The sequence below is a fragment of the Ctenopharyngodon idella genome, chromosome 11, assembly GCF_019924925.1.
Source record: "Ctenopharyngodon idella isolate HZGC_01 chromosome 11, HZGC01, whole genome shotgun sequence".
Classification (NCBI taxonomy): Eukaryota; Metazoa; Chordata; class Actinopteri; order Cypriniformes; family Xenocyprididae; genus Ctenopharyngodon; species Ctenopharyngodon idella.
This window is the reverse complement of record NC_067230.1, coordinates 1,906,214-1,921,793: the sequence shown is the minus strand read 5'-3', so window position 1 is coordinate 1,921,793 and position 15,580 is coordinate 1,906,214. Positions and strand designations below refer to the sequence as shown.

Below are 15,580 nucleotides of genomic sequence, written 5' to 3'. Positions count from 1 at the left end.
TCACTTTTTTTTTTTTTTTTTTTGACATTTGAACAAGAGTCAACATCACAGGAAATGGATTTCACCATTTCCAAGAAACATTTCAGTGACCTTTTTAAAAAATGTGCAGTCATCATAAACAAGACATAAAAGCATTTTTTGTGATCTACTTTCAATCTAAATTTGCATAAGCTCTAAAAAACCGTCAGTGAAGTTGGAAAGTTCTCCTCTCACAAGAACACTCAAAGTACCGACACTGCTTACTATTAATAACTTAAGGAAGCAGTTGATATCACTGTAATAGTGGCCGCAGAGTGTGGTTGAATTGAAGCCTTCCTATTCACCTCACCCACAAGCACACCTATAAGAAGTGAAACCAAATTGCACTAATCATTTGACAGAAACCAGCATAGTTGACCAAGAACCGACACTTAAGAAACATAAAGACAGACTAAGCAGAGATCTCAGAGAACAGACAAAACAAAACAAATAGAACAAAACAAAACAAATAATAAAATGAAACAAAACAAAAAAACAAAACAAAGAACATTTAGGAGGTTTAATATTTGGCATGATACGTGTATTTGGCATCATCACAGGTTTCATTGCTCTGATGAATGAGTGAAAGGGGATTTTTGCCATTGTTTGGCTCAAGTGTAAATTATTTACATAGTTACAAGTAGCTACAAGTATTTAAATTCTGAGTTCATGAAAAGTTTTCAAGAATTTGTGTGTTAAGGAAAATGAAGTGTGCTACAAATGAAATGAGGATGTAAAAATGGAGTCAGTTTCAGGGGTCAAATCCTGATTACTCTAAAGCACCACTTGATTTACTAAAAGCCTCCCACGTCGGGTTAATGATGATTTTGTTGGAAAGCGATCTCAATAAGTTTGTACAATTAGGTTTATGATTTAATTTGTAAACAGAATGTAGCATCTTTGTCTAATGTGTTCACGTTTGAAAGTAAAGGCAAAACATAGTGGTGTAGCAGGCAACAAAACCTGCTTTTTCTCATGAAGTGAGATGAGCTTCCCCTGCTGCTCTCGTGTTGTGGTTTGTGGTGATGCAGTAGTTAGCACCTCATTCTGCCCCAGAAAGAACACGACTAGTGAGTACAGACTAACCCCTCATTTATCTAGTCTAGATGACTTTGAACACAACGACTGTTAATGTGAGCTCTGGCTACAATGATCGTCTTGAACTGCCGGTGTATTCGCTATGTCTTATGAGTGAGGACCTTTCTGAACACTTGAAGCGATGGGGATGAGAGTGGCTGTGCTGTTGTTTGTTGTTTCTGTCAGTTTGACTGAAGGTATGTTTTGCGACTCACTTTTGTCTGTCATGGCTGATGGTATCAGTGCAAATGGCACATATACAACACCGCAGAGGAAGATGATATTGAGATTAGCTTGACAGACTTTACGGAAGTAGTAATATAGATTTAAGATGATTGCAATGGTGTGTAGATTTTATCAGTTGTTTCCCAGGCGCCATTTGGCTAAACCACCATTAAACAACTATAAAACCACAGGATGTAAACAAATTAAAAGAACAGCTCTTTATTGCTGTTGTTTTTACTGTTACATCAGTCTGATTTAAAAAGTCAAATACTTATTGAAATGTAAATAGATAGCTTTGTATGAAGTCAAACGTTTGTGATAATTTCTTAATATTTTTTCAATGTCCTTTGCTCTCACAAAGCCTGCATTTCATCAAACATACAGTAAAAACAGTAATATTGTGAAATATTATTACAATGTAAAAAAAAACATTTTCTATTTGAATATATTTAAAATGTAATTTATTCCTGTGATGCAAAGCTGAATTTTCAGCATCATTACTCCAGTTTTCAGTGTCACATGATCATTCAGAAATCATTCTGATTAAAAATGCTAATTTGGTGCTCAATTATTATCAATTGTCATTGGTGATTGTATTAATAATGTTTATTATTATCAATGTTGAAAACTGTGAAGCAGCAAAACTCTTTTCAACATTGATAATCATATAAATGATTCTTGAGTAGCAAATCAGCATTTTAAAATTTCTGAAGGATCATGTGACACTGAAGACTGGAAAAATGATGATGAAAATTCAGCCTTGCTGTCACACAAATAAATTACATTATAAAATCAAAATAGAAATTAAAATAGAAAACAGTTGGTTTAAATTGTAATAGTATTTCACAATATTACTGTTTTTAATGTATTTTTGATCAAATAAATGCAGCCTTGGTGAACAACATAAACTTTTTTAACAAACTTATTTGGTGGGATCAGGTGAGTTACAACAGTCAAATTTACACAACAAACTTAAAGATTTTGTTTTTCCATGATGTAAATGTTCTTAAAGCAGCAGGATGTATACCTAAAACTAGTCCACGGTGTTACAAAAATTCAACTATCGAAGAAGAGGACTTTATTTGTGAATGGGATAAGATAAACTCTGAGGAGAACCAGACACACACTCTTTATATACGGTGAGTTCAACCAACACATTGAAAGTAAAACAAACTAATTACACTGTCTTTACAGTTATAAAACATTGTAAAACTAAAGAATGTGCCACATATGTGTAAAACATAATAGTACCATGGAGACCAGGGCTAGTTGTCAAACTTTTTTGTTTTTTAGGGTGGGATTATTTTTGAAAGTTAAATGGTTAGTTCACCCAAAAATGAAAAAATAAAAAAATGGCCATCAAGTACTCACCCTCATGTCGTTGCAAACCTGTAAGACTTACATTCATCTTTAAAACACAAATGAAGATGTTTTAAATGAAATCTGAGAGATTTCTGTCCCTCCATTGACAGTCTATGCAACTACCACTTTGACACTTCAAAAAGTTAATGAAGTCAAGATTGTTTCAAAGCAGCTTTAAAGTGATAACAGGAAAATTATGCATTTCAGATGTTGTTCAGCTGAAGTCAGTTCAGTGTTTATTCAGTTCTGTTGTAAAGATCAATTATTAAATGAGTTCATTAAATCTATAAGCAGCTCTGCAGAAAACAGTGATGTCATCCTCCAGCTCAGTTCAGTTAGCGTCAGTACAGTCAGATCAATAATTTAACATATAGAGATTATAAAATAATTGGGTGATTTAGTCCAAATTTTCTGAAGAGACTCGACTGCTTTATATGAGGAACATATCGAATTGAGTTGCCACAATGTGTTCATTTGGCTAAACTATACTAAATAACATAACCTGAGGCTTGATAATGTATGTCAGTCTGCATGAATGTAACTCTCATTTCCTGATGTGCACAGGGACAGTGAAAAGAAAAGTCTTATGTATGTGAACACTGGCAATGAAACATCTATATACATTCCCTTGGAGGAACTAGGAACCACAGGAAAAAAAATGGACATATGGGTACAGACACAAGTGGGCAACCTCACCTGCAATTCTAGCAAAATCTCAGCCATCTTTGAATGCTTGGGTAAGAACACAGTAGATCTATTCAAACTGCTTTTTTTCTGACAGTTTATATGGTGAGATCTTAAAGTTGTAGCATGTTTCTAATGAACTGGTATATTATATGGTAAATATGGCATATTATATTACATTATATTTAAATTTATAATTAATTAATGCATTATTTTAATAATTAGATAATTATATATTATAAATTTAATTGTAAATAATTATATTATCAGCATAACATTTTGCCCATAACATGTCACTCTCTTGTTGTCAACAGTCAAATACAGTACACCTCAGATTTTCAGCATGAAAAGGTCAGCTGGAATCCTGAATCTCACACTGAACAAAACAGAAGATAACAAAAGTGTTATATACGAGATCAGATGGAGCGAGATAGACTCCGAATGGCAGAATGTAAGACATTTCAGAAAATCTGATATTTTTATATCCTGAAGTGAATCTGTTATTTTGCTAACATGTGTTCTGCAATTATAGGCAACATTTGAAACTGAAGAAAGCGCTATCCAAGGTTAGAGTCCTCTAATACAAATTATACATGTGCAGAAATAAGGTCGTCTGTATGATACATTGATTTGTCCTTGTATTTATAAAAAATTAGTTGATGACTTAAATAACAAGGGTTTAAATAGGTCATGTCACAAGAAATCTAACTGTACTTCTCTTTTTAAATAAAAGAATTCAGTGTAAATATTCTGTAATTTTCAGAACTCAAGTATGTTGTTAATGGGGCTGTTGAGTGCTTGATTCTGATTGGTTGATGAACATTCTAAGGTGTGCAATTATTTTCCAGTAAAGGCACAGCTAAAGTAGTACCAGACAGACTTTACTGCATTACAGCTCCATGACTTCGCTGAATTATTTCAGTTATTTCAAAGGTCCTTACAGCCTACAGCAGCAAAAGAACCAAAATCCACGAAGACCATTGATCAAGCAAACAATATGTTGAAAATAACAAAAAAAAAAAAAAAAAAAAAAAAAACAGTCCATGTTTTCCCCACAACATTTTAATTATCTATGGAAAGCATGCTCTTTTTCTCCCTCTCTCCCATACAGATGCACACACATATAGTACAGACACACACACGGAAACATACACGTGCACAGACTCTTGCCAGCGCTGCCTTGAGTCTTTATCAGTAAAATAGTTTTGCAACTGAAAAGCTACACAATATTTCTCAATTGTGAGGTAGTGATGTTGCTGTTCTTGAAGCAGTTAAACTTACAGCTTCGTTATTAGTAAAGACTATATTTTATTAGTAGAGACTATTAGTAGAGCTTATTTTCTAATAATTCAACTGAAGGTCAATCAAGTGTATTGGATTATGGAATACACTGGATCATGCATTGCTGTATATACTGCACATTTCGGCACATATAGTATATAATAGGCCATTGAGGTATTCTATTCATGCAGAAAATGTGCATAATAAGTGCATACTAAATAATGGTATTAAGAATAGTATGGCAGCACTGTACGCTATTCCAAACACAGCTCATAATGCTAAAGATAAACAGTAAAATGTGGGAAAGTTTGTCAAATGTGGATTTGTGTAGCACCTACTACTCTGCAAATCCTTTTTATGCAGTCTCTGATTCTTTGAGCCTTTAACAGTTTGACATATACAGTGAGGGTGTTTACATGGATTCTTAAAGGTACAGCAGCAAACAACGGCTCTAAGGCCATGTGTCCACCACTTTTTATCCCGCCGCTAGCGTATTTTTCCAATTGTTTTCAATAGGAGGGCCTCATTTTTTAAATGCCAGGAGCGTAAAGAGGCGATGAGCGTCTATTTCACGCTGAAGTGCTGAGCTGAATGTTCAACTCTGGGTAAAACACAGCGCTCATCACTGTCACTTTGTACCCAGCCGTCCAATCACAGTGGAGGAGGGGCGGGACAAATACAACACCAACCAACCGCCACATTCTGCTAGTACTACGTCAACAGTTGACAACAACAAGCATAATAACGGAACAAAATAATTTAAAACAAGAGCCAGAGCATGTTTATGTAGAAACAGTCCAGAAACAAACTATCTGTCAAATGAGATACTAGTAGCCTAACACTTCGGCGGATATTCCGTATTTTAGCAAGCAAAGCTTCTCGATTCTCAGCTGAAAAAACGCTGCTCTGCCGCAGCACTCTCAAGCGCCCACAGGTAGGTGTTGTCAGCAGAGCGCCTAGCATTTTCAGCTGGCTAAAAACGCTTTGGTGGACATATGGCCTAAGGGTCATTGAAATGTTGGAAAGTAAAAACAGTAATGAAAAACTAAATTACTTTTAGTTATACTAAATACATTGTTTTTGGTGTGGAAAAAATGTAATGATTATGTATGACCCCTTTAAATAATTTGTGTCCAAAACATAAAAACTGACTGAGATGAATGTGTCTATAGATTTCTACAAGCTACATCTACAGAAACAGACCATCTACCAGATCCAACTGAGGCGGCAGGCTAGACTGCAGCCACATCTATGTAACGACTCACTACATACTCTCTGGAGTGACTGGAGCGAACCGGTGAATGTTTCCTTAGGTTCGATTTCAGCTGTATCTGTCAATGAATGCTGTAATTTCACTGTGCAAATAAGAAATTTTTAATAAGTAAAAGCATCTGAAAATATTTGGTTAAAAGATGTAACACCTTTCTGCAGAAATCAGCCTCCCACCTGTAATACGCTGGGCAGAAAAAAAATGGATGAATGGTACCAGGGAAATTAATCTCAGCTGGGATGTAAGTAAGAACAGAGGACATCAGAAATGTTTTTGTTTGTTGGTGCGAGATGAGTGTAATTTGATTTGAATGATGCTTCACTGTCATTTTCTTTAGGAACCACCTGCGGAAGAGTCTGCTGGGGGTGTGAAGTACAAGCTGAACATCACTGTTTGGCCTTGTAAAAAAAACAGTACAAAGGAAATCTTAACATCAAATCGAACCTATAAAACCTCAATTACATATTCAGAGGCCAGGATTTCCATTATTGCAATTAACAATGTTGGAAGTTCACCTCCAAAGGAGATCATCATTCCCGCTGTGAAACATCTGAGCAGTAAGTGTGCTGCAAGTGTGAACTGTGAGTGTGAAAAAAATAAAATGGAAACTCATTTGAATTTTTTGAATTTTCAGATTGTGACAAGCCCTCTAATATCACCAAAGGTAATAAAATCTGCTTAGAATGGTACAAGCTGGAAAACGGTGAGACCCGAACAAGTAAAGTAAACAGGTCAAGCAAAAACTCATTCAAGGACATTGAAAAAGGTAGAGATAAGTCATTCATCCAATGTAGAGCATGTGTCATATTAGCATGTGCTAACTTGTATGCTAACTCGTGTTTCTGGTTTTAATTACAGGGGTGGAGAAGTTTGTACGTCATTATTACTTTCTTCACACCATAAGCAAGAAACATCATATAACTGTTGAAATGTGTCCCTTTTACTCAGAACAGGGAGGTACGTTCAGACTAAGGATGCGGCAATAAAGTTAGCATCTTATCGACATCGATAAGATGCTAACTTTTTCTGTTATGACCAATAAATGGTGATATTAAAATTTTGTCTAAATAAATTCTTAAAATAAAACACTAAAAACTAAAATAAATCAGAAAATGATTCAAGTAAATCATAATCTACAGTATTTTAAGATTTGATAAAATTATATTCAAGTGTTGTTAATTATTTTTGTTTTATAAAGATTATCTTTAAGTATGTGTTAGATGACGGATAAATGTAAAATTATGGGAAATTGTACTACTAAATATCCAATAAATGGCAATATATACTGTATATACTATATAAAAAAAAAACTCATATCGGCCAATAACTACGAGATAAGTAAAATAACTAAAAAATATGAGATAAGAGGGAAAAAATATATTTCAATGCTTTTGTGTTCCCTGAGAAACTTTGCATTTGCTCACAAATCATTTGTTTTCTTTGTTAGCGAACGCAAAGTTTTTCGGGTGAACGTAAAATTTTTATGAGCAATCACAAAGATCCTCGTGGAACGCAAAACATTTGCGAGAGAACGCAAAAGTGTTGACATAATTTTTCCTCCCATCCCATATTTTTTTCCTTCACCATGTCCATTTAGGGGCTCCGTAAATAACCAATATGGTACCGATATGTTGTGCAAGACCAGAATGATCTCTAATTTTCACAATGGAATGTTTGCCTTTGTTTCAGCACCCAATAAAGGTCCAGGGAATATTACTATTTCTGAAGTGACACATGAATCAGCTTTGGTGAGTTGGCTTTCCATTCCTGTGGCGGAGCAACGAGGATTTCTACTGCATTATCTCGTTTGGATTTCAGGACAGGGAAATACGAGTAAGGCGAAAGTTTGTAGTTTTACTGATCATCTATTTGCTATGAAACCTTTATGTCACAAATGTAGTGTTTTTTCCTTGTATAACCAACAAAATAATCTATTATAAACATAGAGTTTATAATACCGTTCCGCTTGCTTCAGCACTCCATGAAGTCCCAGCAAATGAAACCAGCTTCAGGATCAAGAACCTCCACCCAGGGGCTTCATACACTATTTTTATTGCCGGAAAAACAATAGCTGGTGAAGGGCTGAAGTCAATGAAGTACTTTGAAACACTCTCAAAAGAAATGGGTACTAAAACAGTCATTTCAAAATGAAAAATGATGTTGCAGAACTGAAACCTTTATCTGCTTTTGTGTGAAGTACTGTAAATATGAGGCATGAGAATATACCTGCCAACAGCAAATGTGTTTTGCCCTTTCATTCAGGCTTATCATGGCAGGACCAGACCATCCTGACCGTCTGTGTGGTAGCCCTCTTGTGTACTATAATCTGCTCTGTAGCTGTCAGGAGGTGAGATTATCACAACCCAGATGAACTGAATGACGACCAAGATATGTTATTATGTTATATTGTACGTAACCTGTAGCTTGATCGTTAAAGCATTGAGCTAGCAAAACCAAGTTAATCACATTGAATCTTGAATTTTTTTTTAATCACATTGAACTTGAATCACATATTGTTATGACACTATTCTTGTAATTTTGACTTTATTCTCATAATACTATATCTTTGACTTTATTCTCAAAATATTACAACTTTAATCTCATATTGCTACGACTTTATTGTCATCATTTTCACTTTATTTTCAATCAGGGCTTGACATTAACACCCGCCAACCCGCCAAATGCGGGTGGATTTCAGCAGTGGCGTGTAACGTAGTCACTCCTACTAGCCATTTTTGTCGGGTTGAATATTATATATAATACATACATTTTTCAACTGTAGTCTTTTAAAAAAGGCATCTGAAAATGAAATACTAAACTAATTGAAATGTAGTGTTGTCAAAAATATCAATTTTTCGATACATATCAATACTGAAATATCTGAAAAGCTTCCAATACTCATTTTCTGCAGAATAGATACACGATACCAGCTGCGCTTTCTCACTCTCTCATCTCTCCGACAGCGAGTTGACACACAAACCTGCCTCCCCTCTCTAACTCGTTTCATTTGCTCCGGATGAATATTGTTGGTGTTACAGGGCTTTAATATCAACTGATATTAAAAATAAATACTCCCTCTGGTTTCCTTGAACTGTTGGAATGTGCTTTGTGGTGTTGGGTATACAAAATGTGTGTGTGTATATACAGTGGCAAGAAAAAGTATGTGAACCACTTGCAGAATCTGTGAAAATGTGCAAAATTTTAACAAAATAAGAGAGATCATACAAAATGCATGTTATTTTTTATTTAGTACTGTCCTAAGTAAGATATTTTACATAAAATATGTTTACATATAATCCATAAGACAAAAAAATAGCTGAATTTATTAAAATGACCCCATTCAAAAGTTTGTGAACCATTGATTCTTAATACTGTGTGTGGTTACCTGGATGATCTACGACTGTTTTTTTGTTTTGTGATGGTTGTTCAGGAGTCCCTTGTTTGTTCTGAGCAGTTAAACTGAGCTCTGTTCTTCAGAAAAAATCTCCAGGTCCCAAAAATTCTTCAGTTTTCCACCATCTTTTGCATATTTGAACGCTTTACAACAGTGACTGAATGATTCTGAGATCCATCTTTTCACATGGAGGACAACTGAGGGACTCAAACACAACTATTAAAAAAGGTTCAAACATTCACTGATGCTTCAGAAGGAAACACGATGCATTAAGAGTCGGGGGGTGAAAACTTTTGAACAGGATGAAGAGGTCCAAATTTTTCTTATTTTGCTTGAATATCATTTTCTTTCATTTAGTACTGCCCTTTGGACGCAACAGAAAATACTTGCATGTTTCCCGAAAGACAAATTAAATACAATTTACCTTGATCTTCAAATTCCAAATGTTTTCACCCCCCGACTCTTAATGCATCGTGTTTCCCCCATGTTTTTTTCTGGAACATCAGTGAATGTTTGAAACTTTGTGTTTGAGTCCCTCAGTTGTCCTCAGTGTGAAAAGATGGATCTCAAAATCATTCAGTCACTGCTGTAAAGGGTTCAAATATGCAAAAAATGCTGGAAAACTGAAGAATCTGCAGGACCTGGAGATTTTTTCTGAAGAACAGAGCTCAGTTTAACTGCTCCGGACAAACAAGGGACTCATGAACAACCATCACAAAACAAAAAAACAGTCGTAGATCATCCAGGTAACCACACACAGTATTAAGAATCAGTGGTTCACATACTTATGAATGGGGTTATTTTAATAAAAAAAAATTTTGTCTTGTGGATTATATGTAAACATCTTTTATGTAAAGCATCTTACTCAGGACAGTACTAAATAAAAAATAACATGCATTTTGTATTATCTCCCTTATTTTGTTAAAATTATTAACATTTTCACAGATTCTGCAAGTGGTTCACATACTTTTTCTTGCCACTGTATGTATATATATATATATATATATATATATATATATATATATATATATATATATATAATATTCTGAAAATATTACAACTTTAATGTAATACTATGACTTTGTTCTGGTAATTTTTAATTTATCCTCAAAATATTATGACTTTTATCACGTATTTCTGTGACTTTATTCTCGTGAATTTTCACTTTATTCTCAAAATATTTCAACTTTATAATCATAATGCTATAGATGTATTTTCGTAACTTAAAATTCATTTTGCTTCTACAAACCCGATTCCAAAAATGTTGGGACACTGTACAAATTGTGAATAAAAAAGGAATGCAATAATTTACAAATCTCATAAACTTATATTTTATTCACAATAGAACATAGATAACATATCAAATGTTGAAAGTGAGACATTTTGAAATGTCATGCCAAATATTGGCTCATTTTGGATTTCATGAGAGCTAAACATTCCAAAAAAGTTGGGACAGGTACCAATAAGAGGCCAGAAAAGTTGAATGTACATATAAGGAACAGCTGGAGGACCAATTTGCAACTTATTAGGTCAATTGGCAACATGATTGGGTATAAAAAGAGCCTCTCAGAGTGGCAGTGTCTCTCAGAAATCAAGATGGGCAGAGGATCACCAATTCCCCCGATGCTGCGGCGAAAAATAGTGGAACAATATCAGTAAGGAGTTTCTCAGAGAAAAATTGCAAAGAGTTTGAAGTTATCATCATCTACAGTGCATAATATCATCCAAAGATTCAGAGAATCTGGAACAATCTCTGTGCGTAAGGGTCAAGGCCGGAAAACCATACTGGATGCCCGTGATCTTCGGGCCCTTAGACGGCACTGCATCACATACAGGAATGCTACTGTAATGGAAATCACAACATGGGCTCAGGAATACTTCCAGAAAACATTGTCGGTGAACACAATCCACCGTGCCATTCGCCGTTGCCAGCTAAAACTCTATAGGTCAAAAAAGAAGCCATATCTAAACATGATCCAGAAGCGCAGGCGTTTTCTCTGGGCCAAGGCTCATTTAAAATGGACTGTGGCAAAGTGGAAAACTGTTCTGTGGTCAGACGAATCAAAATTTGAAGTTCTTTTTGGAAAACTGGGACACCATGTCATCCGGACTAAAGAGGACAAGGACAACCCAAGTTGTTATCAGCGCTCAGTTCAGAAGCCTGCATCTCTGACGGTATGGGGTTGCATGAGTGCGTGTGGCATGGGCAGCTTACACATCTGGAAAGGCACCATCAATGCTGAAAGGTATATCCAAGTTCTAGAACAACATATGCTCCCATCCAGACGTCGTCTCTTTCAGGGAAGACCTTGCATTTTCAATGCCAGACCACATACTGCATCAATTACAACATCATGGCTGCGTAGAAGAAGGATCCGGGTACTGAAATGGCCAGCCTGCAGTCCAGATCTTTCACCCATAGAAAACATTTGGCGCATCATAAAGAGGAAGATGCGACAAAGAAGACCTAAGACAGTTGAACAACTAGAAGCCTGTATTAGACAAGAATTCCTATTCCTAAACTTGAGTAACTTGTCTCCTCAGTCCCCAGACGTTTGCAGACTGTTATAAAAAGAAGAGGGGATGCCACACAGTGGTAAACATGGCCTTGTCCCAACTTTTTTGAGATGTGTTGATGCCATGAAATTTAAAATCAACTTATTTTTCCCTTAAAATGATACATTTTCTCAGTTTAAACATTTGATATGTCATCTATGTTGTATTCTGAAAAAAATATTGAAATTTGAAACTTCCACATCATTGCATTCCTTTTTTATTCACAATTTGTACAGTGTCCCAACTTTTTTGAAATCGGGTTTGTACTTTATTCTCATAATTTTGACCTTATTCTTGAAATATTATGACTTTGTTGTCGTAATTTTGACTTTATTCTAGGAATATTATGACTTTGTTGTCGGAATTTTGACTATTCTGAAAATATTACAACTAACAAATCTTATATTGCTGACTTTATTCTCATTTTCACTTTATTCTCAAAATATCACAATTTTATTCTCATAATTCAGTGACTGTTCTGGTAATTTTGACTTTATTCACAAAATATTACAACTTTAATCTCATATTGGTCATCATTTTGACATTATTTCAAAATATCACGACTTTTATCTTGTATTTCTGCAACTTTATTCTCGTAATTTTCACTTGATTCTCAAAATATTACAACGAGACAGCTTTTCACCTCAACGAGAAATCTCGTCACGTTTTAATCTTGCGATATCTCGTGGCACGAGATCTCATCACACCCCTACTATGTACAGCTTCAAAGCATATCCCTGTGATGATGATGATTCAATCTTTAATCAACTTTACAGATAAAAAAAACAAACATATAATATATACATAGACTTGCACCATCTGCTAAATATAAATGTATTTAACTATAAAATTTCTTTAACTGCCTATTTGTTTTGCAGATTTAGGAGTAAGTTGATACCTGAGGTACCCAGTCCTGTGATTGATACAGCAGAATTCATATGTCTGCCAAATCAGGTTAGCAACACAAACTGCTGAAGAATCGAAACCTATTTCCAACGAAACAACCTCAATATTTTAAAAGGGCAAGACTGATTATGCTACACATTATAATGACCCAAATTTAGAAATCTCCCATCACAGTCAACAGGAAAAAAAATCTCAACCACAACACATCACATCAGTGCATTTACAGTGACGTACCTAAAAACAGCTATCATACACAGAAAAGCATGAAGGAAAGCTATTTTGCAAAATCATCTCATTTACATAAACTATAGAGTTGACCTACTAATGAAAGGAAAGCCAAATAAATGGAGGGTATATTTTGCAATTAAATTGTGCATGATTCATCAGTGCATGATATTCCAAATGAGAAAATGTTTGTGTCGCAGAACCAGAGCCAGATGACGGAGGATGTGCATGAATTTGTTCTCTTGCTGCGTCAAGATCTCTGCAAACCTAGTGAAAACGATACCACTGAACAGAGCACTTTACTGCAAGGCTTTGGCCTTGTCGTCTTTGAAGAGGAAGATGAGGAAGACGAGGAGGGTGAAGTTGCTGACTTGAGCTCTATGAAATCATGTTGCTACCCAAATCCTAGTTACAGAGGACAGACGCTACACCTGCCAGAGCCTTTCCACATGACAGATAGCACATTAAAAGACAGTGACACAGAGTCCACATACAGAAATGGCCTGTTCTTTGAAACGAGAATCATTGAGAGTGATAAAACATCACTATAGTCTTGTCTGGTCTTGTTTGTGACGAGTTCTGACAAATAAACAACCCTAAACAAACTTCTATCTGCTGCATGTGTCTTTTGTACAACCAGGTGCAGTCAGTAATGGTGTCTTTTGCTTTTCTTTTCTTTTTTTTCCCTTTTCTTTAAACTGCACCTGAGACTCAATACTGGAAATAACCCAGTTCTGAGAACAGTGTATGATTCTCAGCAGTAACTGAGGTTGCAAACACATCCCCACTTTAAAGCTTTGTTGTGGTTACTGACGTCACATTCTGAATTCTCATTATGTCTATGTTTAAAGCCTACTGCTTATTGGTGTTTTTACTAATAGAGTTACGGTTAGTCTACTCAACACATACAGGTACACTACAGTTCAAAAATTTAGGTCAGTAAGATTTTTTTCAAAGAAATTAATACTTTTATTCAACAAGGATTCTACTAATCAAAAGTTTCAGTAAGACATTTCAGTGGGCTTCAGTGGGCAACCAGTCTTGGGCTACAGGGGGATATGGTTTTCAACAATGGTAATAAAAAAAATGTTTCTTGTTTACCAAAATATGAATATTAAAATGATTTATGAAGGATCATGCGACACTGAAAACTGGAGTAATGGCTGCTGAAAAACCAGCTTTGCCTTAACAGGAATAAATTACGTTATAAATAAACATTATATATAAACTGATGAGCCAAAACATCATGACCAGTCACAGGTGAAGCGAATATCACTGATTATCTCCTAACAAGGCCACATACAAGCTGGCTGCGTCCGAAACCGCCTACTTCTCTACTATTTAGTAGGGGAAAAGCAGTAGGCGAGCGAATAAGTATGTCCGAAGCAAAAAGAGTAGGCGAAAATTACCTGGGTGACGTATTAATTCTCGCGAGATGCGGACGTGCGTCTACTTAAAGTGCGTCCGAAACCGCCTACTTCTCTACTATACAGGTGCTGGTCATATAATTAGAATATCATCAAAAAGTTCATTTTTTTATTATAAATTATTTTTAAAAATGAAACTTTCATATATTCTAGATTCCCTACATGTAAAGTAAAACATTTCAAAAGTTTTTTTTTTTTTTAATTTTGATGATTAGAGCGTACAGCTCATGAAAGTCCAAAATCCAGTATTTCAAAATATTAGAATATTTCCTAAGATCAATCAAAAAATGGATTTGCAAAACAGAAAAGTTCAAGTTCTTTAAAGTATGTTCTTTTGTGCACTCAATATTTGATCGGCAGGACATATTACAGCAAATGACTTGCTCCTAGCACAAATTACTGCATCAGTGAAGTGTGGCATGGAAGTGATCAGCCTGTGGCACTGCTGAGGCACTATTGAGCCTTCAGATCATCTGTATATTGTTGGATGGACTGTTTCTCATCTTTCTCTTGAAAATATCCCATAGATTCAGGTCAGGCATATTGGCTGGCCAATAAAGCACAGTAATATCATGGTCAGCAAACCACTTGGAAGTGGTTTTTGCACTGTGGGCAGGTGCTAAAGTCCTGCTGGAAAAGGAAATCAGCATCTCCATAAAGCTTGTCAGCAGATGGAAGCATAAAGTGCTCCAAAATCTCCTGGAAGATGGCTGCATTGACTTTGCACTTGATAAAACACAATGGACCAATACCAGCAGACGTCACGGCCCCCCCAAATCATTATTGACTTCAGAAACTTCACACTAGACTTCAAGCAGCTTGGATTCTGTGCCTCTCCAGTCTTCCTTCAGACTCTGGGACCATGATTTCAACATGAAATGCAAAATTTACTTTTATCTGAAAAGAGGACTTTCGACCACTGTTCACTGTCTAGTTCTTTTTCTCCTTAGCCCAGGTAAGATGCTTCTGACGTTGTCTCTGGTTCAGAAGTGGCTTGGTAGTCCTTTTCCTGAAGATGTCTGAGTGTGGTGACTCTTGATGCGCTGACTCCGGCTTCATTCTACTCATTGTGAAGCTCTCCCAAGTGTTTGAATCGGCTTTACTTGACAGTATTCTCAAGCTTGCGGTCATCCCTGTTGCTTGTGCACCTTTGCC

The 15,580-nt window shown here is 35.7% G+C and overlaps 1 protein-coding gene across 2 annotated transcripts; it reads left to right on the top strand.

Annotated features, from left to right (window-relative positions):
- The first annotated feature begins 1,063 nt into the window (after positions 1-1,063).
- Positions 1,064-13,606, top strand: il12rb1 (interleukin 12 receptor subunit beta 1). 2 transcript variants are annotated; one of them, XM_051912945.1, is made up of 15 exons: positions 1,064-1,292; positions 2,333-2,459; positions 3,247-3,419; positions 3,681-3,817; positions 3,899-3,932; positions 5,820-5,960; positions 6,079-6,158; positions 6,255-6,474; positions 6,552-6,683; positions 6,776-6,874; positions 7,607-7,750; positions 7,893-8,042; positions 8,180-8,264; positions 12,746-12,821; positions 13,199-13,606. In XM_051912945.1, exons 1-15 carry the CDS (start codon positions 1,238-1,240, stop codon positions 13,547-13,549), a joined length of 2,004 nt encoding a protein of 667 aa, XP_051768905.1. In that variant the 5' UTR covers positions 1,064-1,237; the 3' UTR covers positions 13,550-13,606. The 2 variants fall into 2 exon arrangements, with proteins under 2 accessions (XP_051768905.1, XP_051768906.1); XM_051912946.1 differs by having other exon boundaries at positions 1,066-1,292; positions 2,336-2,459.
- Positions 13,607-15,580: the final 1,974 nt, after the last annotated feature.

Coding starts and splice junctions, on each gene's coding strand:
- il12rb1 (XM_051912945.1), top strand. CDS start 1,238: ATGGGGATGAGAGTGGCTGTGCTGTTGTTTGTTGTTTCTGTCAGTTTG. Junction 5,961..6,078: donor ACCGGTGAATGTTTCCTTAG/GTTCGATTTCAG, acceptor ACCTTTCTGCAG/AAATCAGCCTCCCACCTGTA. Junction 8,043..8,179: donor AACACTCTCAAAAGAAATGG/GTACTAAAACAG, acceptor CCTTTCATTCAG/GCTTATCATGGCAGGACCAG.